This window comes from Ovis aries, chromosome 10 (genome assembly GCF_016772045.2).
Source record: "Ovis aries strain OAR_USU_Benz2616 breed Rambouillet chromosome 10, ARS-UI_Ramb_v3.0, whole genome shotgun sequence".
Classification (NCBI taxonomy): domain Eukaryota; kingdom Metazoa; phylum Chordata; class Mammalia; order Artiodactyla; family Bovidae; genus Ovis; species Ovis aries.
The window spans coordinates 11,286,701-11,310,262 of NC_056063.1; the positions used below are offsets into that span (position 1 = coordinate 11,286,701).

At 52.1% G+C, this 23,562-nt stretch overlaps 1 protein-coding gene across 2 annotated transcripts; it reads left to right on the forward strand.

The window, feature by feature from the left end:
- The first annotated feature begins 16,788 nt into the window (after positions 1-16,788).
- PCDH8 (protocadherin 8) lies at positions 16,789-21,440 on the forward strand. Of its 2 annotated transcripts, none has more exons than XM_015098042.4 (3): positions 16,789-19,636; positions 19,826-20,033; positions 20,489-21,440. In XM_015098042.4, exons 1-3 carry the CDS (start codon positions 17,009-17,011, stop codon positions 20,863-20,865), a joined length of 3,213 nt encoding a protein of 1,070 aa, XP_014953528.3. In that variant the 5' UTR covers positions 16,789-17,008; the 3' UTR covers positions 20,866-21,440. The 2 variants fall into 2 exon arrangements, with proteins under 2 accessions (XP_014953528.3, XP_027829686.2); XM_027973885.3 differs by having other exon boundaries at positions 16,789-19,342.
- The last annotated feature ends 2,122 nt before the right edge of the window (positions 21,441-23,562 follow it).

The window sequence follows — 23,562 nt, forward strand, 5'->3', positions numbered from 1 at the left end:
ACTTTATTTCCCTCACATAAATGGAAACAAGAGGGCTCACAGGGTGGCTCTGTGAAAACCAGGCACTCAGGCTCCTTCAAGCTTATTTCTCTGCCATCCTCAGCACATGGCTTCTACCTCATGGCCCAATATGGCTGCTCTCCCTCCAGCCACCAGATATGCATCCCAGACCAGGGATGGGCAACCAATCACCCCCAAGTTAAATCCAACCCCCCTCAACCTTTTTTAGTAAATAAGATCTTCCTGGAACTCAGCCATACCCATTTGTTGACATATAGTCTGTAGCTATTTTCAAAGTTCAACACCAAAATTAGGTGTTTGCAACAGAGGTCATAAGGCCCACAGAACTGGAAATACAATCTGCTCTTTTACAGAAAAAGTTTTCTAACTCCTAGTCTAGACAGAAAAAGAAAGAAAGACAAACAAGGTCATAAAAGCTATCCAGGTCATTTCCACAAAATCACACAGGACACTTATTCTCATATGCCAATGCCAGAACTTAGTCTTATAGCCATATCTAGCTACAGGAACAGCTGAGAAATTCTAGATGGCCGTGCACCCAGCTAAGACTTAATGTTAGTTGCTCAGTCCTGTCAAACTTTTTGCAACCCCATGGACTGTGGCCCACTAGGCTCCTCTGTCCATGGAGTTCTCCAGGCAAGAATATTGGAGTGGGTTGCCATTCCCTTCTCCAGGGGATCTTCCTGATCCAGGGATCAAACTCAGGGCTCCTGCTTTGCGGACGGATTCTTTACCATCTGAGCTATCAGGGAAGCCCAGCTAAGGTTTAAGGGTTGTATTACTGAGGCAGAAGGGGTGAAGGGATGTGAGACTTTGATTTGCCCAACTCACCCTTCAGGGATATTGTTTGTGTCTCAACTCAGGACCTGAACAAAGAGAGGCTGATCAGCCTTCTTGGCCCCCATCCCTGGTCCACAGACTGATTCTGGCCCCTGGGTGTTTGCTCTGAGACAGGGCAGAAGGCATGGGAAGAGGTCTGCATGAAGTCAAGCCCCTGGCAGAGCTGCCCAGCTGGCTTCTGAGCCACTGCTGGTTTCGCCTGGACTTTACAGAGAGGGTCCCCTCTTGTGGCAGGTGACCGGGACCCAGACTCTCACATCAGTCACATGGGAGGAACAACTTTAAAAAGGAGAGGATCTGGGAGGTGCAGGCAGAGATAGCTAGAGATGCAAGAGAGAGGCCTGGAGACAGCTTTAAGGTGAGTGTAGAACTCTGTACACAAATACAGGTGTCAAAGATCTCTTCTGTTTTCTCCTTTAAGTTCAGCTCTAAAACACCGTCCTCCTGAACTGGTCAGGAGCTCCCTGAGGTCAGAATTGGGTGTCCTCGGCAGTTCAAGCAGAGGTCCCTCTGGCTTCTGCAGGCATCGCTCACATCAGTGAGTCACATCAGTTTCAGCAGGACATCAGACAGTGGGACATCAGCTAGTCCCTTCCTTCCGGTGAGGCTGGCAGACCCAGAGAGCCAGCCTCTCCTTGCCCCCCACGGCGTGATCCCCTCCCAAGGGCCTGGCTGCCTGTTTGTTCGCTATCAGAGCGGCACCACCGAAGGCACCCCCATCCACACCCCCAAACCTACCCCTCTCTTTCCTCTCTGGCTGTTCAAGCAGCTTCTATTTTCTGCCCAGGTTTGCACCTCACAATCAAGGAAACACCACGATCTTGACTTGTGTAAACAGAAAGTAGTAAGAAAAAGTGTGAGTGTGTGTTCCTCGCCATGGGTAGTGTCTGACTCTTTGGGACCCCGAGGAAAAAGAGTAAAACTTGGTTTGTAGAGAGAGTGAGGGCCAGGTTTAACATCTGTGTTTTAGTATCTCCCCTAGGCCGTATGTGCTTCCCCGGTGGCTCAGAGGTTAAAGCGTCTGCCTCCAAAGCTGGAGACCCGGGTTCAGTCCCTGGGTTGGGAAGATCCCCTGGAGAAGGAAATGGCACCCCACTGCAGTACTCTTGCCTGGAGAATCCCATGGATGGAGGAGCCTGGTAGGCTACAGTCCGCGGGGTCGCAAAGAGTCAGACACGACTGAGCAACTTCACTTTCACTGTAGGCCGTATGTAGACCATTTGCATGTTGTTGTGGGTCTCCTTCGGAGAAGGCAACGGCACCCCGCTCCAGTACTCTTGCCTGGAAAATCCCGTGGACCGAGGAGCCTGGTAGGCTGCAGTCCATGGGGTTCACTAAGAGTTGAACACGACTGAGCGACTTCAGTTTCACTTTTCACTTTCATGCATTGGAGAAGGAAATGGCAACCCACTCCAGGGTTCTTGCCTGGAGAATCCCAGGGACAGGGGAGCCTGGTGGGCTGCCGTCTATGGGGTCGCACAGAGTCGGACACGACTGAAGTGACTTAGCAGCGGCAACAGTGGATCTCGTTAGGTCTTCACCCCAGGCTGGATGTCCTCCTGCGGGTGTGTGACTGTGTGAGGTGGAATGACGGAGGTCCAGGGGAGCGGCGGACAGCTCGAGCGCCCCCTGGAGGCATGTCTGCAACCAGCCTGGACTTGCTCGGATTGGTGGGGGCGGGGGGGCGGGCAGGGGGGCGGAGAGGGTGGGTGTGAGTGTGAGTGTGTCTGTGCGTGCGCGCGCGCTCAGTCACTCAGTTAAATTTAAGCCTATCCTAAAACAGTCATTTGTATTTCAAGTCCTTGTTGTCAACAGAAATTGATGACTGCTAAGTGGTAAATATCCAGACATCATTGATAGATGGGGCGGGATCTCAACCTGCGGCGTAGCATAAGCAGAGTTCATATTCAGCCAGTGCACAGCAAGAAAAGCCATGCCAGCTGTTAAAAGACTGAAATCCACTACACGATGGGTAAACATCCACTGCTGTGGACTTCCGAGGGCCACCCTAGCCTCTTCCCAGGGACCCCATGGTTAGCAGTTAAAGAATCCTTGTCTGCTCAGCCAGAAGCCTGTAGATCCTGCTCCCATTCTGATAGGTCAGTTGCCAAATATTTTGAAATAGCCCTAGATGAGAATGTTTGGAAGAGGGAGAAACTTGAGGGGAGGAGAAGGCTCATTTCTGGGGTCACCATGCACAGTTGTGCAGGCTGTTCGCTGTACAAGTTCTCCTGACTGAGGTAGCCAACGGTGAACTGAGTTAAAGCCTGTGCTCTGCTTGCCAAACCGTGTGCCCTGACATGGGCCTGCATTCATCCAAAGAAAGGAGAGCCTTTTTCTCATCTGCACAAAGGTGCTGTGTGTTCTAGCAGCCGGCTCCCTTCAGAAGCTACTGTGTTTCAATCATCCAGGCCTGAGTGGAAGAGGCCTCGCCTAGGGGGTGCTATAGATCTGGGAGTCAGAAGGAAACACAAGAGAATTTTGGAGCAGAACAAAACCCTTCAAAAAGATGATGGTTGCAGAGAATGAAGGAGCGCGAGCATACACAAACCTGAGTCCTACCTGGGGACTGAAAGACAGTTTGTTTACAACAGAGAGAATGATGGAGCGGGGGAGAACCAGCTGGAGAAGTGACAGGATAGCTTTGTTTCCTCCTGCTCTAGGAGATCATAGCTGGGTCTCCAAACAAGGTGCCCAACTAAAAGACACAGAGGAACGCTCAGGAGAGGGGCCGGGGCTGGCGACGGAGAAGCTGAGGTCTTCACACGTGGAAACCTCAAAGAGCCCCCGGGAGGACAAAGGGACCAAAGGAGCAGATGTTTCTGGAGAGCGAGATGATGGTCAAGTTGGGGTGTAACTCCATATACGAGAAAGTGCACCTTTAGAACTGAATTTCACTGTTTCCCTTCCCATGAACCAGCTGGGAGCCCTTGCAGGCATTATTTAATTTCTCTGAGCCTCAGTTTCTTTGAAATTTGTCATAATAATATCTGCTTTATAGAGCAGTTGAATTAAATTAAGTATGTGAACGGCCTAGCACAATATGTGGCACGAATCAAGTGTTCCGCACTATAACCATTATTAGAAATATGACTGCTGTTATTATCGAGGGCTGCATTCTAAGTCTTGGGAATACCTGCAGAGCAGAACAGGATACACGGTGAGCCAGCCAGGACATATATAAAAGGATGCGCAATAAGGGACAAACATTCCGAGACGCGTGCAGGCCTGGGTCCCATTCTCCGAGAGACGAGATTTAATGTATGACGGTGATCTTGATAAATGGCATGTAATATGAGCTTATCTAGGAATGAACTAGAATCACATCTAAGCCAGGTTTGGCATCAAGAGACCTGAGAACAGGGAAGTGGTGACACCAGAGAAAACCTGATGAAGAAGACAGACGCCGATGACCAAGCCCAGATCCTGGAACTGCCTTGAAGATCCCGGAGCTGCCAAGGGATGAATGGGAGGCAGCCAGCCCTGCCCCAGGGAGCTGGAATCCATCGCATGTTCTCAGGGAAGAGGGGTGAAACGTTTCCCCGGACGGAACCCGGAGCAGGTAGAAGGAGCAGGCCATCCTTCCAGTCTGGAACTGAGGCATTGCATCGGTGGCATCCCGACTTCCTGGGAGCGCTGTCCAAGGCCCAGCTGCCTCTTGTCCTGGCCTGAGCAGACTTGAGATGTCACGTCACCGTTGGGTTGAACCTCAGACCCCGGGTCTGCCCTGACGACCTCTCCCAGTCCACACTTAATTGAATTAACCAGGAGTCTTCGGTGTATGTGTGGGAGTAGGGCAATGAAGGACATCTGTTTCATTTATTCATTCCAACACAGATTTATTGGTGACCTCTTTATGCCAGACTCTGAGGATACAGCAGTGAGCAACCCCCTCTCTGATGCCTGTCTGGCCTCTAGCTCCTCCATCTCCAGCTGAGCAGATCTGTGCCTGCCTTCCTTTACCTGCCCCCTACCTCTTGGAGCGAAGGCACTGAAAACCTTCCCGTGGACTTCAGCTCTAACCTGTCTCTTGCCTTTCAGCAGCTGTCCAGCTACTTCCCTGCCTTCATCATCTCCTGCTCACTACATCTGTCTGAAAAACCAGCCCAGCGTCCCTTTAGTTTAAGCCTCCCCATCAGCGTAAACTGGACTTAATGTACACAATGCTTCACTATTGGTGAAGGGCTTCTGTGTTCCTTATATTGCAGAACCCTCACCTCAACTCTGAGATCGGTGGGAATTACCCTCTTCATTTAACAAATTCAGAAACAAAATGCCTAGACCAGGATACCAGCATCCTGGCTCCTCAAATTCTCTACATTCTAACTTAAAATAATGTAGCGCTTCCCAGGTGGCGCTAGTGGTAAAGAACCCTCCTGCCAATGCAGAAGACGTAAGAGAGTCAGGTTCGATCCCTGGGTCAGGAAGATCCCCTGGAGGAGAAAATGGCAGCCCATTCCAGTATTCTTGCCTGGGAAATCCCATGGACAAGGGAGGCTGGCAGGCCCCAGTCCATGGGGTTGCAAAGAGTCGGACACGACTGAAGCAACTTAGCACGAATGCATACCTCACCTACTTCCAAAAAAGATGTGACTATTATATTATTCATCTTGAATAGGAGATATTTTATTTTCTGGGTCTTTTAGATATTGACGAGTAGAGTTTGGGAAGTACACAGTGGCAGTTATCCCTACCCTATGCTTATTCCCAAGTCTGGCCTAAAATGACCCCTCTTTCTCACAAGGAGCTCCCCGAGCCAACGCCTCACTTTTTCCCTCCTGTTTGCTTATTTATTTGGCTGTGCCAGGCCTTAGTTGCAGCATGTGCAATCTAGTTCCCTGACCAGGGATCGAACCTGGGCCCACTGCTTTGGGAGCACACAGTCTTAGCCACTGAATCACCAGGGCAGTCCCTCTTCCCCTTTCTTAACTGAGCTCCTAGAACCTGATCTTCTTTCCTGGGCATTTAGCTCTATTATCATCATATATCATCATGCTATCATTTTATTATCACTATTTATTACTAACCCATCACACTGAAAGTATGCAATAGTACAGCCGTCCTCCCCACTAACCATTAACATCTCTTATACCCCAGGGCCTCCCACGAGAGACAGCACCACAATAATGACCTAAATACTCCTGGTTCGGTTCTTCCTAAAAATCACTCATGATCCCCTCTTTATTGACAATCCTGCAAGATAAAAAATCATTCATTCTCCAAAGTTTCCGGTAGTGCCCACACCCACATTCATATTGTGCTCTGTATTTCTTTGCCTGTCCTGACCACATGATCATAACCCCCAAAAGGCAAATGGTTTAACCCAACTGCTAAGCCCGCGGCAGAGCATACTTCCACCCTCTGAAAGTTGCTTAGTAAAATGTTTTTGAGCCTGGTAGTCAGTTGACGGTGGTAAAAGTAAAAGCCATTAGGACTGTGATTAATGAAGATACCTATATGCAAGTTTCCCCAAGCACCAGTGAGAGGACGTGTAATTCCATTACCAATACTCAATCTTTCACTCTTGGGGGATTTCCTCACTAATTAGTCTGAAGCTGTAATTTAGCCTATACTTTAAGGAATGTGGCACATGGGGACACTTCTAATTTATTTCTGACCTTCCTTGAATTTACAGGCACATATGCCTTTGACCGGCATTTCTCCCAACTGCTATTTTCTTGCTACAAAAAAAAAAAGTAACAATTGTCCAATACTTGAGAAAGGGAGACCAGCTCAGACTATGTACCCTGGCACTCAGCCTGTCTAAAGGTTTTGTCCAGCCCTCTTGCTGTTCCTTCAAGCCTGCCATCTAATAACCATGCAGAATGAGATCTGTACTAGATTACAGGGTCTTTGAAATGAAAGAGGAAATGTAAGCAGAAGTGAAGTCGGCACACCAATGCACAATTTGCTGTATTCCTTCTTCCTTCTGCCGTGTCAAGGAGAAAGTTCCAGATGGCGGCTTCTCCATCAGTCTGGGTCCCCAAGGAAAGACAACAAATCCCCCAGCCTTACTGAGATGGATATGCAGAGTAAGCAAGAAACATACCTGTGGTTTTAAGTCACTAAGATCTGGGGGGCTGCTTGTTGGTGAAGCGTAACCTAGCCCATCCTGACTGCTACAATTATCCCAAATTAAGGAACTCCCATCACAGACTTCAACAAGTTATATTTTGCTATTGCCCCCTGAATTTCCTCCTGGAAGCCTAGCTCTTCACTTGACCTCAGTGAGCAGCCTTTCTCATCCCTATAGATTCTACAGCTCCTTAGCACCATAATCCCCCTCCAAAAATGTTCTACTCCTGATAGTCCACTCCTGGAAAAAGCCACTCCAGTCCTCCTCTTCCAAAAGTCCAGCAAAAGCCTCCACAGGGTTAGATGGAAAGGTGTATAATCCATCACATACCCTACATTGTTCCTTCCCCCTAGCTCCCAGCCCTGGAGGGTCCAGGGCCCGGCAGGGCCCCCCCGCCACACAGGGAACAGGAGTCACCCAGTCGCCATGTCCTGACAGCTTGTCACATTATTTTGCTCTGTGGGAGCTCTGATCCCTCCATCCAATCCCTCCATAGACCACGGGCCATACAAGTCCCTTCAGGGAAAGCAAAGCAAGATTGATGCCCTGCAAACGGCCAGCCATGCCCAGGAGGGCTCTGGGTTCAATGCACGGAGAGGCCCATTCTTCCCCACCTCAGGTTCCCACACTGGAGGCCAAAGCCGGAGCTCAGAGCCAGGACAGCAAGAATTCAACCTTTATTTATCTTGGAACACAAATAAGCCACCACACTCCCCTAACCACTCTAGCCCCCTCCCCTCCCCTCCTCAAGGTCACTCTGAAGGCCCTGGGCCTTCTTGAGCTAACCAGTGAGTCATAGTGCCCTTTGCACAGAGGAGCGGGATCAAGAGAGGATTCTGAAAGGTTGGGGAAGAAATATACTCATTTCCACATTGGCTGCAGAGCCGCCCATCTCTTAATCCTACTCCCACCAGTGTTCTTCTTTCTCCTCTGTGCTCAGTCGTGTCTGACTCTGAGACCCCGTAGACTGTAGCCCTGCAGGCTCCTCTGCCCACAGGATTCTCCAGGCAAGAATACTGGAGTGGGTTGCCATGCCCTCCACCAGGGGACCTTCCCAACCCAGGGATCCAACCTCTATCTCCTTTCTTGCCTCTCCTGCATTGCAGGTGGATTCTTTACCGCTGAATTATGGGGGAAGCCCTTCTTTCCCCACTAGTCCCTGTTAAAGCAAATTGTGTATGAGCCCTGAGGCTGAGTTAGGCTGACCACAGATCAGCATTAATGCCCCTGGTCATATGCATCTCAGTTCCTGCAGTTAAAAGCCGCCAATGGGTTTAAACCTAAGAGCAGAGTGCTGGGGACCGTCAAGCAGTACATATAAGAATGACTTCATCTAAATTCCCTGAGAGATTTCATAGACCAAAGCACCTCTGAAGGACAAAAAGACAACTGTAAAATTACCTGAAAATAAATGCTTCTAAAGTGTTCAAAAAGAATCCAGGGTGAGGGGGACAAGGAGGCCGATAACTAATCCATCAGCTCATTTTTTTTTTTTTTGATCCCACCTCTAGACTTTTTTTTTCCAAGGCCTCAGCCTGTCACCATGCAGTTTATCAGCTGTCACTCCATCTCGATTCTGGGTGACATGAGATCAATGGCCTAAAACTGCTGTCAGATCTGCAGAGAAATTTATAACACCAGGCTCTGCCGTATCCTGCCTGGGCCCGGGTCCCAGGGCTCTGAGGGAGAGGCCGACTTCATTTCCATTTCAAAAGTGGATTGTGACCCACTTGGAACCGGAGAGTTCAAGCCATCAGATGCAAAGGAAGGCCTGGGTCAGAAGTCTTGCACACTTACACTCACCAAACAATGACTTTGAGGAATGGAAAAAAAAAAAAAAAAGACTAGTCAATGATTAAAATTCTCTCTGCCTGGATAAGGCTCTAGCTTCCTGCTTAATTTCTTTGGGGATTTATTAATACCAAAAGCTAAAATTTGCAGCAACATGTTTTAGACTCTGAAAGCAATTAGTTCATCCCATTTATTTAACTGCAGAATTCTTGTGCATGATTTGAGCAGAGATTTATGGGGGTTTTGCTTCTCATGGAAGGTTCCTTTGGTTTTCTATAACCTTTCTTTTCCATCATAAACTCTGTAATTGGTTTTAATTTGGTCTCAAAGTGGCCAGGCTTCCCTGGTGTCTCAGATGATAAAGAATCCATCTGCAATGCAAGATACCTGAGTTGGGAAGATCCCCTGGAGAAAGAAATGGCAACCCACTCCAGTATTCTTGCCTGGAGAATCCCATGGGCAGCAGAGCCGTGGGGTCGCAAAGAGTCAGACACGACTGAGCGACCAACACTTTCACTTTACAAAGTGCCCATGAACCAGAAACAAGATCCCAGGAGCCCAAGTCATATCCCATACCCCGCACTTTCTAACCAAAGGGTTCCAGAGAAAAAAAATTTTTTTATCTTGGCCACGCCAAGTGATGTGCAGGACCTTAGTTCCCCAACCCACGGCTGTGATCAAACCCATGGCCCCAGCTTTGGGAGCTCTGGCTCAGAGTTAACCACTGGACCTTCAGGGAAGTCCCTCCATGGAAATTCCAAATGCCTCCCTGCCATAGGAAATCCTGGGGTGATAAGGGGGAGGCCAGCTCTCTTCCCTCAACCTCACCCCAAGATGTGGCCAGCTATGGAACCGCTCCATGCCCACCACCATTTGGCTGGACAGATGCCCAACAGAAGGCACGCTGAGGGGACTCCGGACTTGCCCCTGGCTAAACCCAGAGAAACCTCAGCTTTCTGAGCAAAAAGAAAACCCTCCCTCTCACTGCTATCCACCCGCCTTCTGCTTGCAACCAGACATCCAAGAGGAGGTCCCCAGAGGAACGGTATTCTGCAGAGGACCAGTCATGGCTGGAGCTTCACCAACCAGCTCCTCCCACACCACTGGCCTTGGCAACCTCTGACTCACAGAGAAGGCAGCACTGAACCATCAGGAATCACAGTCCTCTGGCTGAACCCACACAGCAGGCACCATCTCAGCCCACACCTCCCTGTGCTGAGTCTCATGGGAATCCGCTGGAACGCTGACCCCCAGTCCACAAGGGCACCTTGAGACAGTAGCCTTTCACCTTCCTCCCAGACCAAAGTCCACCAGTTCAGGCTTATTGCTCCCTTCCCTGCCTCTCCTTCCCTCTCCCTCTGTTCTGGTGACCCCTCTGATCTCAGGGGTGACATCTTTCAACAGCCCCCCATTGCCTTAAGAATAAAAGTGACATTCCTTAACGTGGCGTGGGAAGTGCCTGCACACCCGTCCTGGCTTTCTTCATCTTTCTGCGGTACCCCAGCCCCTCATGGCCCCCTGCACTCCAGCCCTCCGACCCTCGTGCCTCTGAGTTTGTTGTTCCTTCAGCAAGAAGTCTCATTCACCTCCACTCTGCTTCCTCCCTTTCTACCCTTTAGCTAATTTCTACTTATCCTTCAAAACTCAGCTTAAATGTCACCTCCTCCAGGAAGCTTTCCCTGAGTGCCTCCAGTTCCCAGTGCAGTAAGCCCCGCCCCCTTCCCCTGGGCTCACCGGGCAGGAAGTGGGCCCCTGCACATGACCATGTATTCCACCCTGAAAGGACTGTGCGCAGCACCTGGGGACAGCAGCTGCACTTCTCACGCCCATTCTGTCTCCTCCCTCTTGTCTCTCCCCTGCCTCTGGACTGGGCAGCAGTTTCTATCATTTCTTTTCTTCTTTTTCTAGATAACCTTTATATTAAAACCATTTCAATTTACAGGAAAATGGTTATGATAGCACAGAGAGTTCCCCTCAACTCCACACCGTTTCCCCTGCTATTAGCATCTTACACTGGGATGGTACAATGGTCACAATTCATGAGCCACGCTGATACATTGTTATTATCTGAAGCCCATCCTTTACTGAGGTTTCCTTGGTCTCTCACTGGTGTCCTTTGGTTGTTCTGGGGTGCTCCATTGCCCTCAGTTGTCATGCCTCCTGCCCTGTTTCTCTTAAGAGGGACAGCTTCTCAGACTTCCCTTGTTTTTGATGACCTTGTCACTTTCGAGGAGTCCTGGTAGGGTATTTTGTAGGATATCCTTCAGTTTGTGTTTGCCTGATGTTTTTCTTATAATCAGACCAGGATTCTGTGTTCTGGAGGTGAAGCGCCATTTTCATCGCATCTTATCAAGGGCGCATACTACACACATGATCTGTCCGCGCTGATGCTGACCCTGATCTTGCGGAGGAGGAGATGTTCTTCCATTTTCTGCGTGTAAAGTCCCTCGTTCTCCCTCCTTCCCACACTGTCCTCTTAGGAGGGACGTGCACAGCTCACAGCTGAGGACGGGGGCTTCTTCTCAGCCTCCTAGAAGGGAGAGTAGCTACAGAAACTACATGAAAGATTGGTCTCTTCTCTCCCATTTATTGATATCACTGTGGATCGTTTGTTTCCTTTTTTAAGTCCCTTGTCCCATGACACATACCAGAGTCTGGTACTGAGTGAGTTCTCCATAGGGTTTGTTGAGAGAATGAGGGTATACGAAGCCAGTGATCTGTGTCCCTTCAAAATTCTATGTTGAAACCCTAGGTTCTAATACCACAGAATGTGGTGATATTTGGAGCCTGGGCCTTTAGAGAGGTTTTTCAGGTCAAATGAGGTCATAAGGGTGGGTCCTAATCCAATATAACAGGTGTCCCCTGTAAGAAGAGGAAGAGATACCAAGCAAGTGCACAGAGAAAAGACCAGGTGAGGCTCCGCAAGCGAGGAGAGAGGCCTCAGGAGGAAGCAGTCCCACCTGCACCTTGATCTTGGCCTTCCAGCTTCCGGAACTGTTAGGAAATAAATCTCTGTTGTTTAAGCCGTGCAATCTATGACATCTGTTAGGGCGACCCTAGGAGGCTACACAGGATCAGACATCGTATCAGCTCCACGTAAATCATAGGAGGTCACCATGCTTCTGGGCATCCTAGGAGGGGCAGTCCTTTGGAATATTCTTTCCCCCTCCCCGAATTATGGATCACTGTCCATTAAATATGTGTACCTGTAAGTGGTTTCAGTGATGACACAAGGCTTCTGTGGAAATCTGTGGTGAAAAGTTTACGGAAAACTCCTTTCTTGCGACCATCTGATCTCTTAAACCAGAGAATAAGGCACCAAAAGATTTTGAAATGACATGAGGGCTCAAAAGTTACTTGAAGCCTCAATGACCATCTTTTTCCTTCTGGGGGATCTGTACACCTACTCCTATGTCTACTATTAGTTCCAGAAAGGGGTCCAGGGTCGGGGACAGGAAACCACGGCAATGCAAATAGGAAATGGGAGAGGTTTTATTTTTCTCTATTTTCTGAACAAATCCCTCACCTATAAGAGACTTAAGATTATATGGCCTATGATTTTTCTTCCCTTTTGCTTTAAAAAGAGATAATAACTACCATCATCAGGGTTTCCTAAGTACCTGATACGATATTATCTTACATAGTCCTTAAGACAGTCTTGAACATGAAAGTGAAATTGCTCAGTCGTGTCCGACTCTTTGCGACCTGGTGGACTATAGCCCGCCAGGCTCCTCTGTCCATGGGATTCTCCAGGCAAGAATACAGTGGGTTGCCATTTGCTTCTCCAGGGGATCTTCCCAACCCAGGAATCGAATTCAGGTCTCCTGCACTGCACGCAGATGCTTTATGCTCTGAGCCACCAGGGAAGCCCTAAGTCTTACAAGATACTGTTATTATCCCCATTTTGCAGATGAAGCAACTAAGATACAGAAAGATCAACTAACTTGCCCAGAGCCACACAGCAAATCAACAGTCACGTTCATATTCGAACCTAAGCAGGATGATTGCAGAGCCTGCAGTCAACAGCCATGTTTTGTTTCTTTTCAGGTTAAGTGGGTATCCCAGAGCATCCTGACGCACAAAAGGATGAGTGGCCCAGGACCTGGAAATGGTCTAGGGTTTGTGAGCATCTGGCACTGGGATCAATCCAAAATCAGAGTTTAAACACCACTTCCCTTCACCCCCACACTGTCTCATTATCTGACTGCTGAGTTTCAATCAGCATGCTGAGGAGTGTGTTGCCCTGTGGTTTGGTATAAATGTTTAAATTCACTATGCCAGTTTTGACAGACCAACAAATGTGGTTGGAGGGGGGTGTGGATCTTTCTTTAAAATACAAAGTAAGCAGTCGAAGGAAAGAGCTTGGTTGCATTTCTAGAGACCAAACCCAGTAAAACCCAGCGACTGAGTAATTCTAAGAGATGTCTACAAAAGTGTGCTTTAGTTACAAGAATGAATTGGATGCCTCTGAAGAGCTGCCTCTGTTCTGTTTGGACAAACACTTTCTGCCAACTTCCCTGGAAGCTTTATCTGATAGAGTGAGCCTGTTGGAAAAGAAACGGTGGGCTCTAGCTTTTTTCTTTTTCTTTTAAGTTAAAAGGCTAAAAAATAACCCCTGTCTCCATCCATCCTTAGAATTACACTTTCCTGCACAGTTCTTTTCCTGGTAGATATAATCCTAATTAAAAATAAATTACATGCTGTATAGAATTTGAAAGGGAAAAGATAATCCTATTACGTATGAGAGTATATCCCGATTTTCCTTCCCGCTAAACTGTGGGAGATATCAGATCTGGCTGCACCCCCCATTGTCGCGGCTTTGAAAACTTTCCTGGAGCCCTAATCCGTCACGTGACGCCCGTGTCAATCTCGGGGACTGCACGCGAGTTTCACAAAGCGGGCATTAGGCTGGGTCCCGGGGGCGCAGCTCGGCGGGGCCCGCAACATTTGCATGCCGAGAAAATGCCGCCATTGTGGGGTCGCATTTGTTCTCAGGATTGCGAGAGACAGTTGCCGGCTAAGTTGCTAAAAGCAGGGGCTCCTTTCAGCCAGTCCCGGCCTTTGGTATGAAAACAAGCGGATTGGAGAGGCTTTGTGGGCCGGTCGGCGCCCGGGGAAGGCGAGCGGCCGCCCCTCCGCCTCCGCCTCCAGCCCCACCTCCCAGGACATTTTGCTTCCCGGGGGAGGTGCGGTAGGCGCTGATGTGCTGTTTAAATCGTATTTCCATAATCTGGAGGCTGCCGGCGGAGGGTCTCATTCTGCTCGCGTGCCTTCACACCCCCACGGCCCAGCTCGGAAAGGCCTCCGCGCCCGCCGCGGCGGCTGCTCGCCGCCCTGCTCCCGGGCTCCCGACTCCCGGCTCCGCTCTCCCTGGCGTCGCGGCGATCGAGCCGCGAAGGAACCGGCCGTGGATGAGATGCTTTTGGCTCCTATCGTCTCCATACCACTCCTCCCGTCCTTTGGTCTTTCCCTCTTCTCCCTCGTCCCCGACCCCACCACCTGCACGCCCTTGTGTATCCCAGTCTTCAGAAGGAACATGATGACGTGCAAGCGCTTTGACTAAAAATATTGGGGAGTTCCCATTCTCCAGCCAAGCCCCAAACCCAAATTTAAACAGCGCGCCCTGGGCTCCCACGGTTCAGCCCTGTACCGACAAGTGCGGGGGGCGCAGGGGGGCGCGGGCGTAGGGTGCGGCTCCCAGCCACTGGGCAAGTGTCTACTCACGGGAACCGCTGGAGAGATCTTTTCTCCGCGACTCGGACCCCGATGCCCTCATCCATTCGCCCCCTAACCCCCTCCCCTGTTCTTGGCCCTGCCGCCCCGCAGCAGCCCGGGGCGGATCGGAACTCTCTGGGTTACGCCGGAGAGGCCGTTATCCTGACGCCGAGTTCTGAATCTGCTCGCTTGGCGTCCGTGCCGGCCGGGAATGGGACGAGGAGCGAGCGCGAGATCCCGGGAGTGCCAGAGGTCACCAGCAGGCCCCCAGGCCGGGGTGGGAGCCCCGCTCGGGGAGAAGCCGGGAAGGGGTTTTAACGTGCATCCTCTCCGAGAAATCTCTCCAGGGCCGGAGCAGAGAGAGAGAGAGCGAGCAAGCTACGAACTGGCAGTGGGAAGGGGGAAAGTGCAAGAGAAAGCTGGAAATCGGGCTCCGGTAGGGGGCGTCGCGCTTTCCGCGTTCCTGCGCGGCTGCGTCTCCGATGCATGCTAAAACCTCTTCGCTTTTGGCGTTCCTAGGGCAGCAGGATGGGGCAGTTTGGGAAGGGAATCGAGAGGCACGATCGCGCTGCACGGTCCACCGCACAGGGCACCCCCACCTAAGTCTCAAGAGCTTCTACGAGGCCTAGGGCTGCATCTTTTGCTCTCTGGCAACTCCAGAGCCCCCGTTACCCTCACTGCCCAGCGAGCTCCTCGGTCTCCCTGCTCTGGGAAGACTCTTGTATCTCTTCCGAAAAGACCCCAGATACAACCCCTCGGGTTTAGGGGGAAGGAAAACACAGATAGGATGTCAGCAGGACTATAATCAGGATTCAGAAGAACATTTACAAACTCCAGTCTGCTTATCAAGACTTTCGCCGTGGAAAAAATAAAGAAAACTCCCTGTGGGTGACTTTTGTTTTTAACCTCTTGTCCTTCGTGTATATTTGCATACCCTGCTCAATAAATCTCTTCAATAAGCATCAGTAAGAATCTGTCTTGTGGGTGACTGGAGGCCCATCTCCCAGATCTTCGGGGATGCTGGGGGTGGGGGGATACCTGTGGGTGTAGCGTACGCCTGGGGCCAGCCGGGCGCGGGGGCGGGGGGGGGGCCGCCCAGCTCAGAGCTGGCAAAGCCAAAGCTCCACACTTTCGCAGGCAGATGGTTAAGTTTCCCCCCAGGTTCGTGCCAGGTTTCAGCGTCCTGCTGTGATTTTGTTCTTCTGGAACGGGATGAGTATTGCTTCCCAGAGTGGCCCTATTAGAACAAAAAGAAAATCCTCTAAATAGGCGGAACAAGGCATCAGGAGGGAGAGTTCTCTAAATGCTCTTTAATACGAGCTGGGTATTGTGTGGAATTCAGCGCCCATCACCGTTTAGCAGGAGAGTTATGGCAGTGATTGGGGATGAATAGAGGAACATAATGGATACATGTGGCGTTTGCTCATTATATTCAAGTTAGCCCAACTCCGCTGTGGAAACTGTTCAACTTTCTCTCCCCTTAGCTTGTCACAGTTAAATAATACAGACATTGGGGCCTCCAATGGGATCGCCTGCCACGCCATTCTATTTCCACTACTAACGAGGGCTTCATAAGCCTTTGATACAGTCTGATCTTTGAAACCTTTCCAAATCTCCTCAAGCTTATGCTAAATCCTATTTGGAACTTTTTTTTTTCCCCCTTGCCTGCTAGCGCCCAGGGCTTAAGAAAGCCATTTGGACAGTGACATGCATACTAACACGTCTCAGAGCTCTTTTCTGAAAAGGAAGGGGCAGCTCCGATCACCGGGGCTCACACGAGCAAAACACAATTGCGTACACAAATTTGAATAAAATCAATTTCCCCTTATCCTTCGAGCTCCTCAATCTAGAGGCTATTTCCGAGCGCCGTGGGAAGTTGGGAAGAAAGGCGAACTGAGCCTCAGCCGGCAGAGCAAGTCTGAAGAGAGAGGGGAGGCCGCGAGCGATTTCAAAGCCTCTGGGGCGAAAAACAAAAAAAATACAGAGTGGGTGTGGGGTCTCAAGCCATGAGGGCGAAATCCCAGTGCGATTGCTCTCGGTTCAAGCGGCCGATACAGGAGGGGCACAATTAACAGAACCATCCGCTCCTGTAACGCCGGCGACCTGTGCCAACTCCTCTGCACGCAGAGCGCTGACAGGAGATGAAAAAAGCCAAAGGAGTTAAAGAAACAAAGGAAAGATTCTCTATTTTCCCTTTCTTGTTTTCCCCTCTAAGCCCCTCCACCGTAAAGCGATCGTCAGGGGCTGGCGTAGCGGCAGCGCTAGAGCCAGGCCGCCATTGGCTGCCCAGGTCGGGTGATTTGCATTTCGGCGGCTATAAAAGCGGAGGCGGCTCACAGCCGCACAGCTCCAGCCCGAAGAGCGAAGGGGAAGGTGCCGAGTGTGGGCGGGATCCACGCGTCCTCCGAGCCCGCCGGAGCTTCGGAGCTGCAGCCTGCAGACTTCTCCTGCACACGGCTCGCAAAACAAGCGTGCACTTGGGAGCCTGGGACTCAAGCCCGGACCTGCAAACCACAGAGGAAATCGCTCGCTCAGCGTTTTGGAATAGCGCTTGGGGCTGGCGGCATGAGTCCAGCCAGGCGCGGGGGCAGCCCCTGCCTTTTCCCCTTGCAGCTCTTCAGCCTCTGCTGGGTGCTCTCGGTGGCCCAGAGCAAGACTGTGAGATACAGCACCTTCGAGGAGGATGCCCCCGGCACGGTCATCGGGACCCTGGCCGAAGACCTGCATATGAAAGTGTCCGGAGACACAAGCTTCCGCCTGATGAAGCAGTTCAACAGCTCGCTGATCCGAGTGCGCGAGGGCGACGGGCAGCTGACCGTCGGGGACGCGGGCCTGGACCGAGAGCGGCTGTGCGGCCAGGCCCCTCAGTGCGTGCTGGCCTTCGACGTGGTCAGCTTCTCCCAGGAGCAGTTCCGGCTGGTGCACGTGGAGGTGTCGGTGAGGGACATCAACGACCATGCGCCGCGCTTCCCCCGGGCCCAGATTCCCGTGGAGGTGTCCGAGGGCGCGGCGGTGGGCACGCGCATCCCCCTGGAGGTGCCCGTGGACGAGGACGTGGGCGCCAACGGGCTGCAAAGCGTGCGCCTAGCCGAGCCCCACAGCCCCTTCCGCGTGGAGCTGCAGACGCGCGCGGACGGTGCCCAGTGCGCCGACTTGGTGCTGCTGCAGGAGCTGGACCGCGAGAGCCAGGCCACCTACAGCCTGGGGCTGGTGGCCCAGGACGGCGGCCGACCGCCGCGCTCCGCCACGGCCGCCCTCAGCGTGCGAGTGCTGGACGCCAACGACCACAGCCCGGCCTTCCCGCAGGGCGCCGTGGCCGAGGTGGAGCTGGCTGAGGACGCGCCAGTGGGCTCGCTCCTGCTAGACCTGGACGCGGCGGACCCCGACGAGGGCCCCAACGGCGACGTGGTGTTCGCCTTCGGGGCCCGCACCCCGCCCGAGGCGCGCCGCCTCTTCCGCCTGGACCCGCGCTCCGGCCGCCTCACCCTGGCGGGGCCCGTGGACTACGAGCGCCAGGACACTTACGAACTGGACGTGCGGGCGCAGGACCGCGGCCCCGGGCCCCGCGCCGCCACCTGCAAGGTCATCGTGCGGCTCCGCGACGTCAATGACAACGCTCCGGACATCTCCATCACCCCACTGGCCGCCCCGGGCGCGCCTGCTGCCTCGCCCTTCCCCGCCGCCGCCGCCGCTCTTGGTGGGGCGGAGGCCACCTCGTCGACCGGGCCTGGGACGCCAGAGGCGGGCGCCGTCTCGCTGGTGCCGGAGGGGGCGGCGCGCGAGAGCCTGGTGGCGCTGGTCAGCACCTCGGACAGGGACTCGGGCGCCAACGGGCAGGTGCGCTGCGCCCTCTACGGGCACGAGCACTTCCGGCTGCAGCCGGCCTACGCGGGCAGCTACCTGGTGGTGACCGCCGCGTCCCTGGACCGCGAGCGCATCTCCGAGTACAACCTGACGCTGGTGGCCGAGGACCGCGGCGCGCCCCCGCTGCGCACAGTGCGGCCCTACACGGTGCGCGTGGGCGACGAGAACGACAACGCGCCGCTCTTCACGCGGCCGGTCTACGAGGTGTCAGTGCGCGAGAACAACCCGCCCGGGACCTACTTGGCCACGGTGGCCGCCAGGGACCCGGACCTGGGCCGCAACGGCCAGGTCACCTACCGGCTGCTGGAGGCCGAGGTGGGCCGGGCTGGGGGAGCCGTGTCCACTTACGTCTCCGTGGACCCAGCGACAGGGGCCATCTACGCGCTGCGCAGCTTCGACTACGAGACGCTTCGCCAGCTCGACGTGCGCATCCAGGCGAGCGACGGGGGCTCCCCTCAGCTCTCCAGCAGTGCCCTGGTGCAAGTGCGGGTGCTGGACCAGAACGACCACGCCCCGATCCTGGTGCACCCGGCGCCAGCCAACGGCTCCCTGGAAGTGGTGGTCCCCGGGCGCACAGCGAAGGACACGACGGTGGCGCGCGTGCAGGCCCGGGACGCAGACGAGGGTGCCAACGGGGAGCTGGCCTTCGACCTGCTGCAGCAGGAGCCGCGAGAAGCCTTCGCCATCGACCGCCGCACCGGGGAGATCGTGCTCACCGGCGACCTCTCGCAGGAGCCGCCCGGCCAAGTCTTCCGGGCACTGCTGGTCATATCCGACGGCGGCCGCCCCCCTCTCTCCACCACTGCCACCGTCAGCTTCGTGGTGACGGCGGGCGGCGGACGCGGGCTGGCGTCGCCGGCAGGCGCGGGGAACCCGGAGCGCTCGCGCCCGCCCGGCTCGCGGCTCGCGACGTCGGGGCCGGCGCTGCAGTGGGACACGCCGCTGATCATCATCATCGTGCTGGCCGGGAGCTGCACGCTGCTGCTGGCCGCCATCATCGCCATCGCCACCACCTGCAACCGCCGCAAGAAGGAGGTGCGCAAAGGGGGGCCCCGCCGGGAAGAGCGGCCCGGGGCGGCGGGCGGCGGAGCCTCGGCTCCCGGCTCCCCGGAGGAGGCCGCGCGGGGAGCCGGGCCCAGGCCCAACATGTTCGACGTGCTCACCTTCCCTGGCAGCGGCAAAGCGCCCTTTGGCAGCCCCGCGGCCGACGCGCCCCCGCCCGCGGTCGCCGCCGCGGCGGAAGTGCCGGGCTCGGAGGGCGGCGGTGCCACCGGGGAAAGCGCCTGTCACTTCGAGGGGCAGCAGCGGCTCCGCGGCGCGCACGCCGAGGTGAGGCCTTCCTTCGGCCGGGCGCCGCGCTCGGTGCCCCGCGGACAGGCTGGGGGAAGGGACTGGAGGGGCCTGGGGGTGCGTGCGCGGGAGACGCCTAACCTGTCGCACTTGTGTTTTTTTGTTTTGTTTTGTTTTGTTTTCTGTCCAACCCTCACCCCTGCTTGCTGCCCCCATTCCTGGCTGCAGCCCTACGGCGCCTCCCCCGGCTTCGGCAAGGAGCCGGCGCCCCCTGTGGCTGTCTGGAAGGGACATTCCTTCAACACCATCTCTGGCCGGGAAGCAGAGAAGTTCAGCGGCAAAGACAGCGGCAAAGGGGACAGTGACTTCAACGACAGCGATTCCGACATCAGCGGGGACGCTCTGAAGAAGGACCTCATCAACCACATGCAGAGCGGTGAGGGCTCCTCCTTCGCGCCGGTTCAGCGCGCCCTCCCCCACGCCCCGCCCTTGCTTTCCCGCCTCTCTTCTGCATCTCGGTTCCCAGACCCCCGCTCCCCCCGTCCCCGCATTTTTCTGTCCTTGAGTTCCGGTTTCCAGGCTGCCTCAAACGGTGAATGCCAAAATGCCACGCTGAGACAGCGCCACCGCCTAAATAAACCCCCCATCCTGTTAAGTTATTAGCTGAGAGGGGGAATTCTTTAATTTATTTATTTATGTATTGCTTCCCTAAAGCGTAGGTAGCTTCGTATTAAGGTGGCCTTACAGGAAACAGGGCTCATTTCAGATCTAGAACCAGGGCGTTCATCTTCTTACACGCTTCCCTTCTCAGCCGCCCTGCCCCTGACCGTTCGTGTAACCTCAGTAACCATCGTGCTTGTGTTTCTCGCTTGCGTTTCTCTTTTCTGTTAGGCTTGTGGGCGTGCACCGCGGAGTGTAAGCTCCTGGGCCACTCTGACCGCTGCTGGAGCCCCTCCTGCGCTGGAGGGCCCAGCACACACGCCTCGACTCACCCCCCAGCCCAGATGTCGACCTTCTGCAAGAGCACGTCCCTGCCCCGGGATCCTCTGCGCAGGGACAGCTACTACCAGGCCCAGCTGCCCAAGACCGTGGGACTGCAGAGCGTCTACGAGAAGGTGCTGCACAGAGATTATGACAGGACAGCCACTCTGCTCTCCCCACCTCGGCCAGGGAGGCTCCCAGACTTGCAGGAGATCGGGGTGCCCTTGTATCAGTCCCCCCCTGGCAGGTACCTGTCCCCAAAGAAGGAAGCCAATGAAAATGTATAAACCCATGCTGCATGTTGTCACTCATACACAGGCCACTCCAGAGACGTCCCTAAGTTATTGACCGGTTTCAGTGTTGTATATAGAAATATGCAAGATGTGCCTTAAAATGAAGTTGTTGGAAGCTATTTCCAATCACATTGGTACTGTTTGGTATTTGCAAACAAAAATGTAGTTAATGTAATTTTTATGAAATGTGTGCCGTATTTAATTTTTTCTTATCATGCTATTGACTTTCATTTCCCTTGCGGCTTGCCATTTTCTTAGTGTTTTTAACCTGTACATGGTGTAATGTAATGTTTGTATATAATGAAATTTTGTTATATTTTTATATAATAAAAGCGAAAGTGGAAGTTATTGCCAAAGGAACTGTCTGTTAGACAAAAAAAAATATGTTGGGATTACTTAATGGAAATTTATCTTTCACCTGAAACAACCTAGTGTTTGAGAAGTTTTGCCTGGCCAAGTATAACTTGTATATCTTGAGTCTGTGGTAGATTTCAATTGTTATTTAATTACATTTGGTTTTCTGTAAACCGTGTCACTTATAAGCACAGTAATAAAGGATTTGTCATGTGTTTGAAGAATCTGCTAATTGCTTTTCCTACAGTTGCCTACAGTCAGGCTTTCACAAATAATCTGAGTAGCAGAATTAAACTTTTTTTCAAGTGCTAATTATTTGGGCATTATTAGTGTTCACAGCAACTTTAAACCTGTGGGATTGCAAGTATTGGCATCTCAGTCAAGTATATTGGTTGCTTTTGTAAAACAAATGCCTCTCCGTATATGTCAGGCATGCTATAAAATTCCTGCCCTCATTGATTTACTCAACAAATGTTTACGGAGCATCTACTAAAAAGTGGAGGAAAACTGAGTTTGGACTGTTCTTTCACTAATTAAGCAAACCTCTGTAAAGCTTTTACTAACTGGTATAGCTCCTAAGAACTGGGGTTCAAGATTAAGATGAGATAGTCCCGAGAAGCTCTTAGCTCAAATATTAAGGATTTCAATACCAAAAAGAAACTCAAACTTATGGGTGAAATGATGCTTGGGATGTGTTTTACAATAGTCTGGAGGAAAGCACAAGGCTACATGACACAGACTGAAAACATACTGGTCGTGGTCAGTGCTAGCATGGGATTATGTGTGTGTATTTGTGTTTGAAAATGTACGTAATGAAGGTTTTTAAACACACACACTAAAGACTTACACCTGTCTTATCCTCTGTGCATTCATTTTATTAGAAATTAATAATGAGAGCTAACATTGCCTGAATGAGCTTTTATATGAGTGGAGCTCCTTACAAAGATACTCTGCATCTCACTTAATCCTCAAACATCCCCCATGAGATGGGAACTATCATTATTTCCACTGTACAGATAAGGAAGCAGGGACACAATTTAGGTAAAACACCCAAAAGTCACGAAGCTAGTAAGTGGCCAGGATAAGATTTAACCAAGATTATTCAAGGCAATAAAATAAAATGAAATAATGAATTTCTTTTTCTTTTTAACTTGAAAAAAACAAAGAGTTAAGTAGAACAGTCCCAATGCACTGCCTTTACTGCCTGATTATTGTTTAGCACTTTATATTTGTGAAGTGCCTGTGTTCCTTTATTACTAATTATAGAGAGTGAGGCTCTGTAATGAATAGTGGAGCCCTCAAAGCTGCCTGTTGAAGTCCTAATTGAAACCAGTGGTGGCTCCAAGCTGAGCAGCAGGGTGGGCACACACAAGCGCCCTGCTCCTCATGGCCTGTGCAGAGTTCAGTGGTTTCTGCCAGCAGTTGAGCCGAAAATGCACTTGACGAGCTCAAACAGCCCAGACAGACCTAAGCTCCTGGAACAAAATGCTAGATGTGGCCAGACCCCAGCTAGACCTCCCATTCCAACATCCAAAGCTTTCTTCTTGAGCCAGTCTCTTCAAACGCAGAGCAGAAAAATGAATAATCCCTTATTAGCAGCCTAAAAGCGTCCAATCTCTGAATGCATTTGCCAGCTCTTCTCCTTCAAAAGCAAAATAGTGTCATTGTCGTCTTATTTCGTTATCTTATTTTGTGCTCTGCAAACTTGTTTCAATCCCCTCTAGATTTCGTTTTCAAAATCTCTTTGACTTTACTGTCCTATCTTTCCCTAGAGGAATGACCATTACAAGACCTGAAGTTGCTTGGAACTTAAAAAGAAAAAATTTAAAACAAAATTCAGCCCTTAAAATTGTCTAAATGAAAAAAAAGAGAGAGAGAGAGAGAGAGAGAAGGGTACAAGGGTACTCATCTAAGAGTTACCAAAGTAACTCTCAGAGAAACAAGAGCTAGAGGAAAGAAGCGCTCTGTTTTTCCTTGAGAAATGCTAATTCTCAAGCATGTTTGTCAGGAAGTATATTGCTTTATTAAGTTAAATGGGATAATATACATGCAGAACACATAGGACCATGTCTGGCCTATAGTAAAACATCCTGTCTTCCTCCTTTCTTGCCTTCCTCTGGAGCCAGTCTCTACTATATTAGTGCAGCCCTATCTGCAATGCAGGAGACCTAGGTTCCATCCCTGGGTCAGGAAGATCCCCTGGAGAAGGGATTGGCTACCCACTCCAGGCTTCTTGCCTGGAGAATCCCACGGACAGAGGAGCCTGACAGTCTATGGTCGATGGGGTCACAAAGAGTCAGACAGCACTGAGCGGCTAACACACACATCCATCCACTC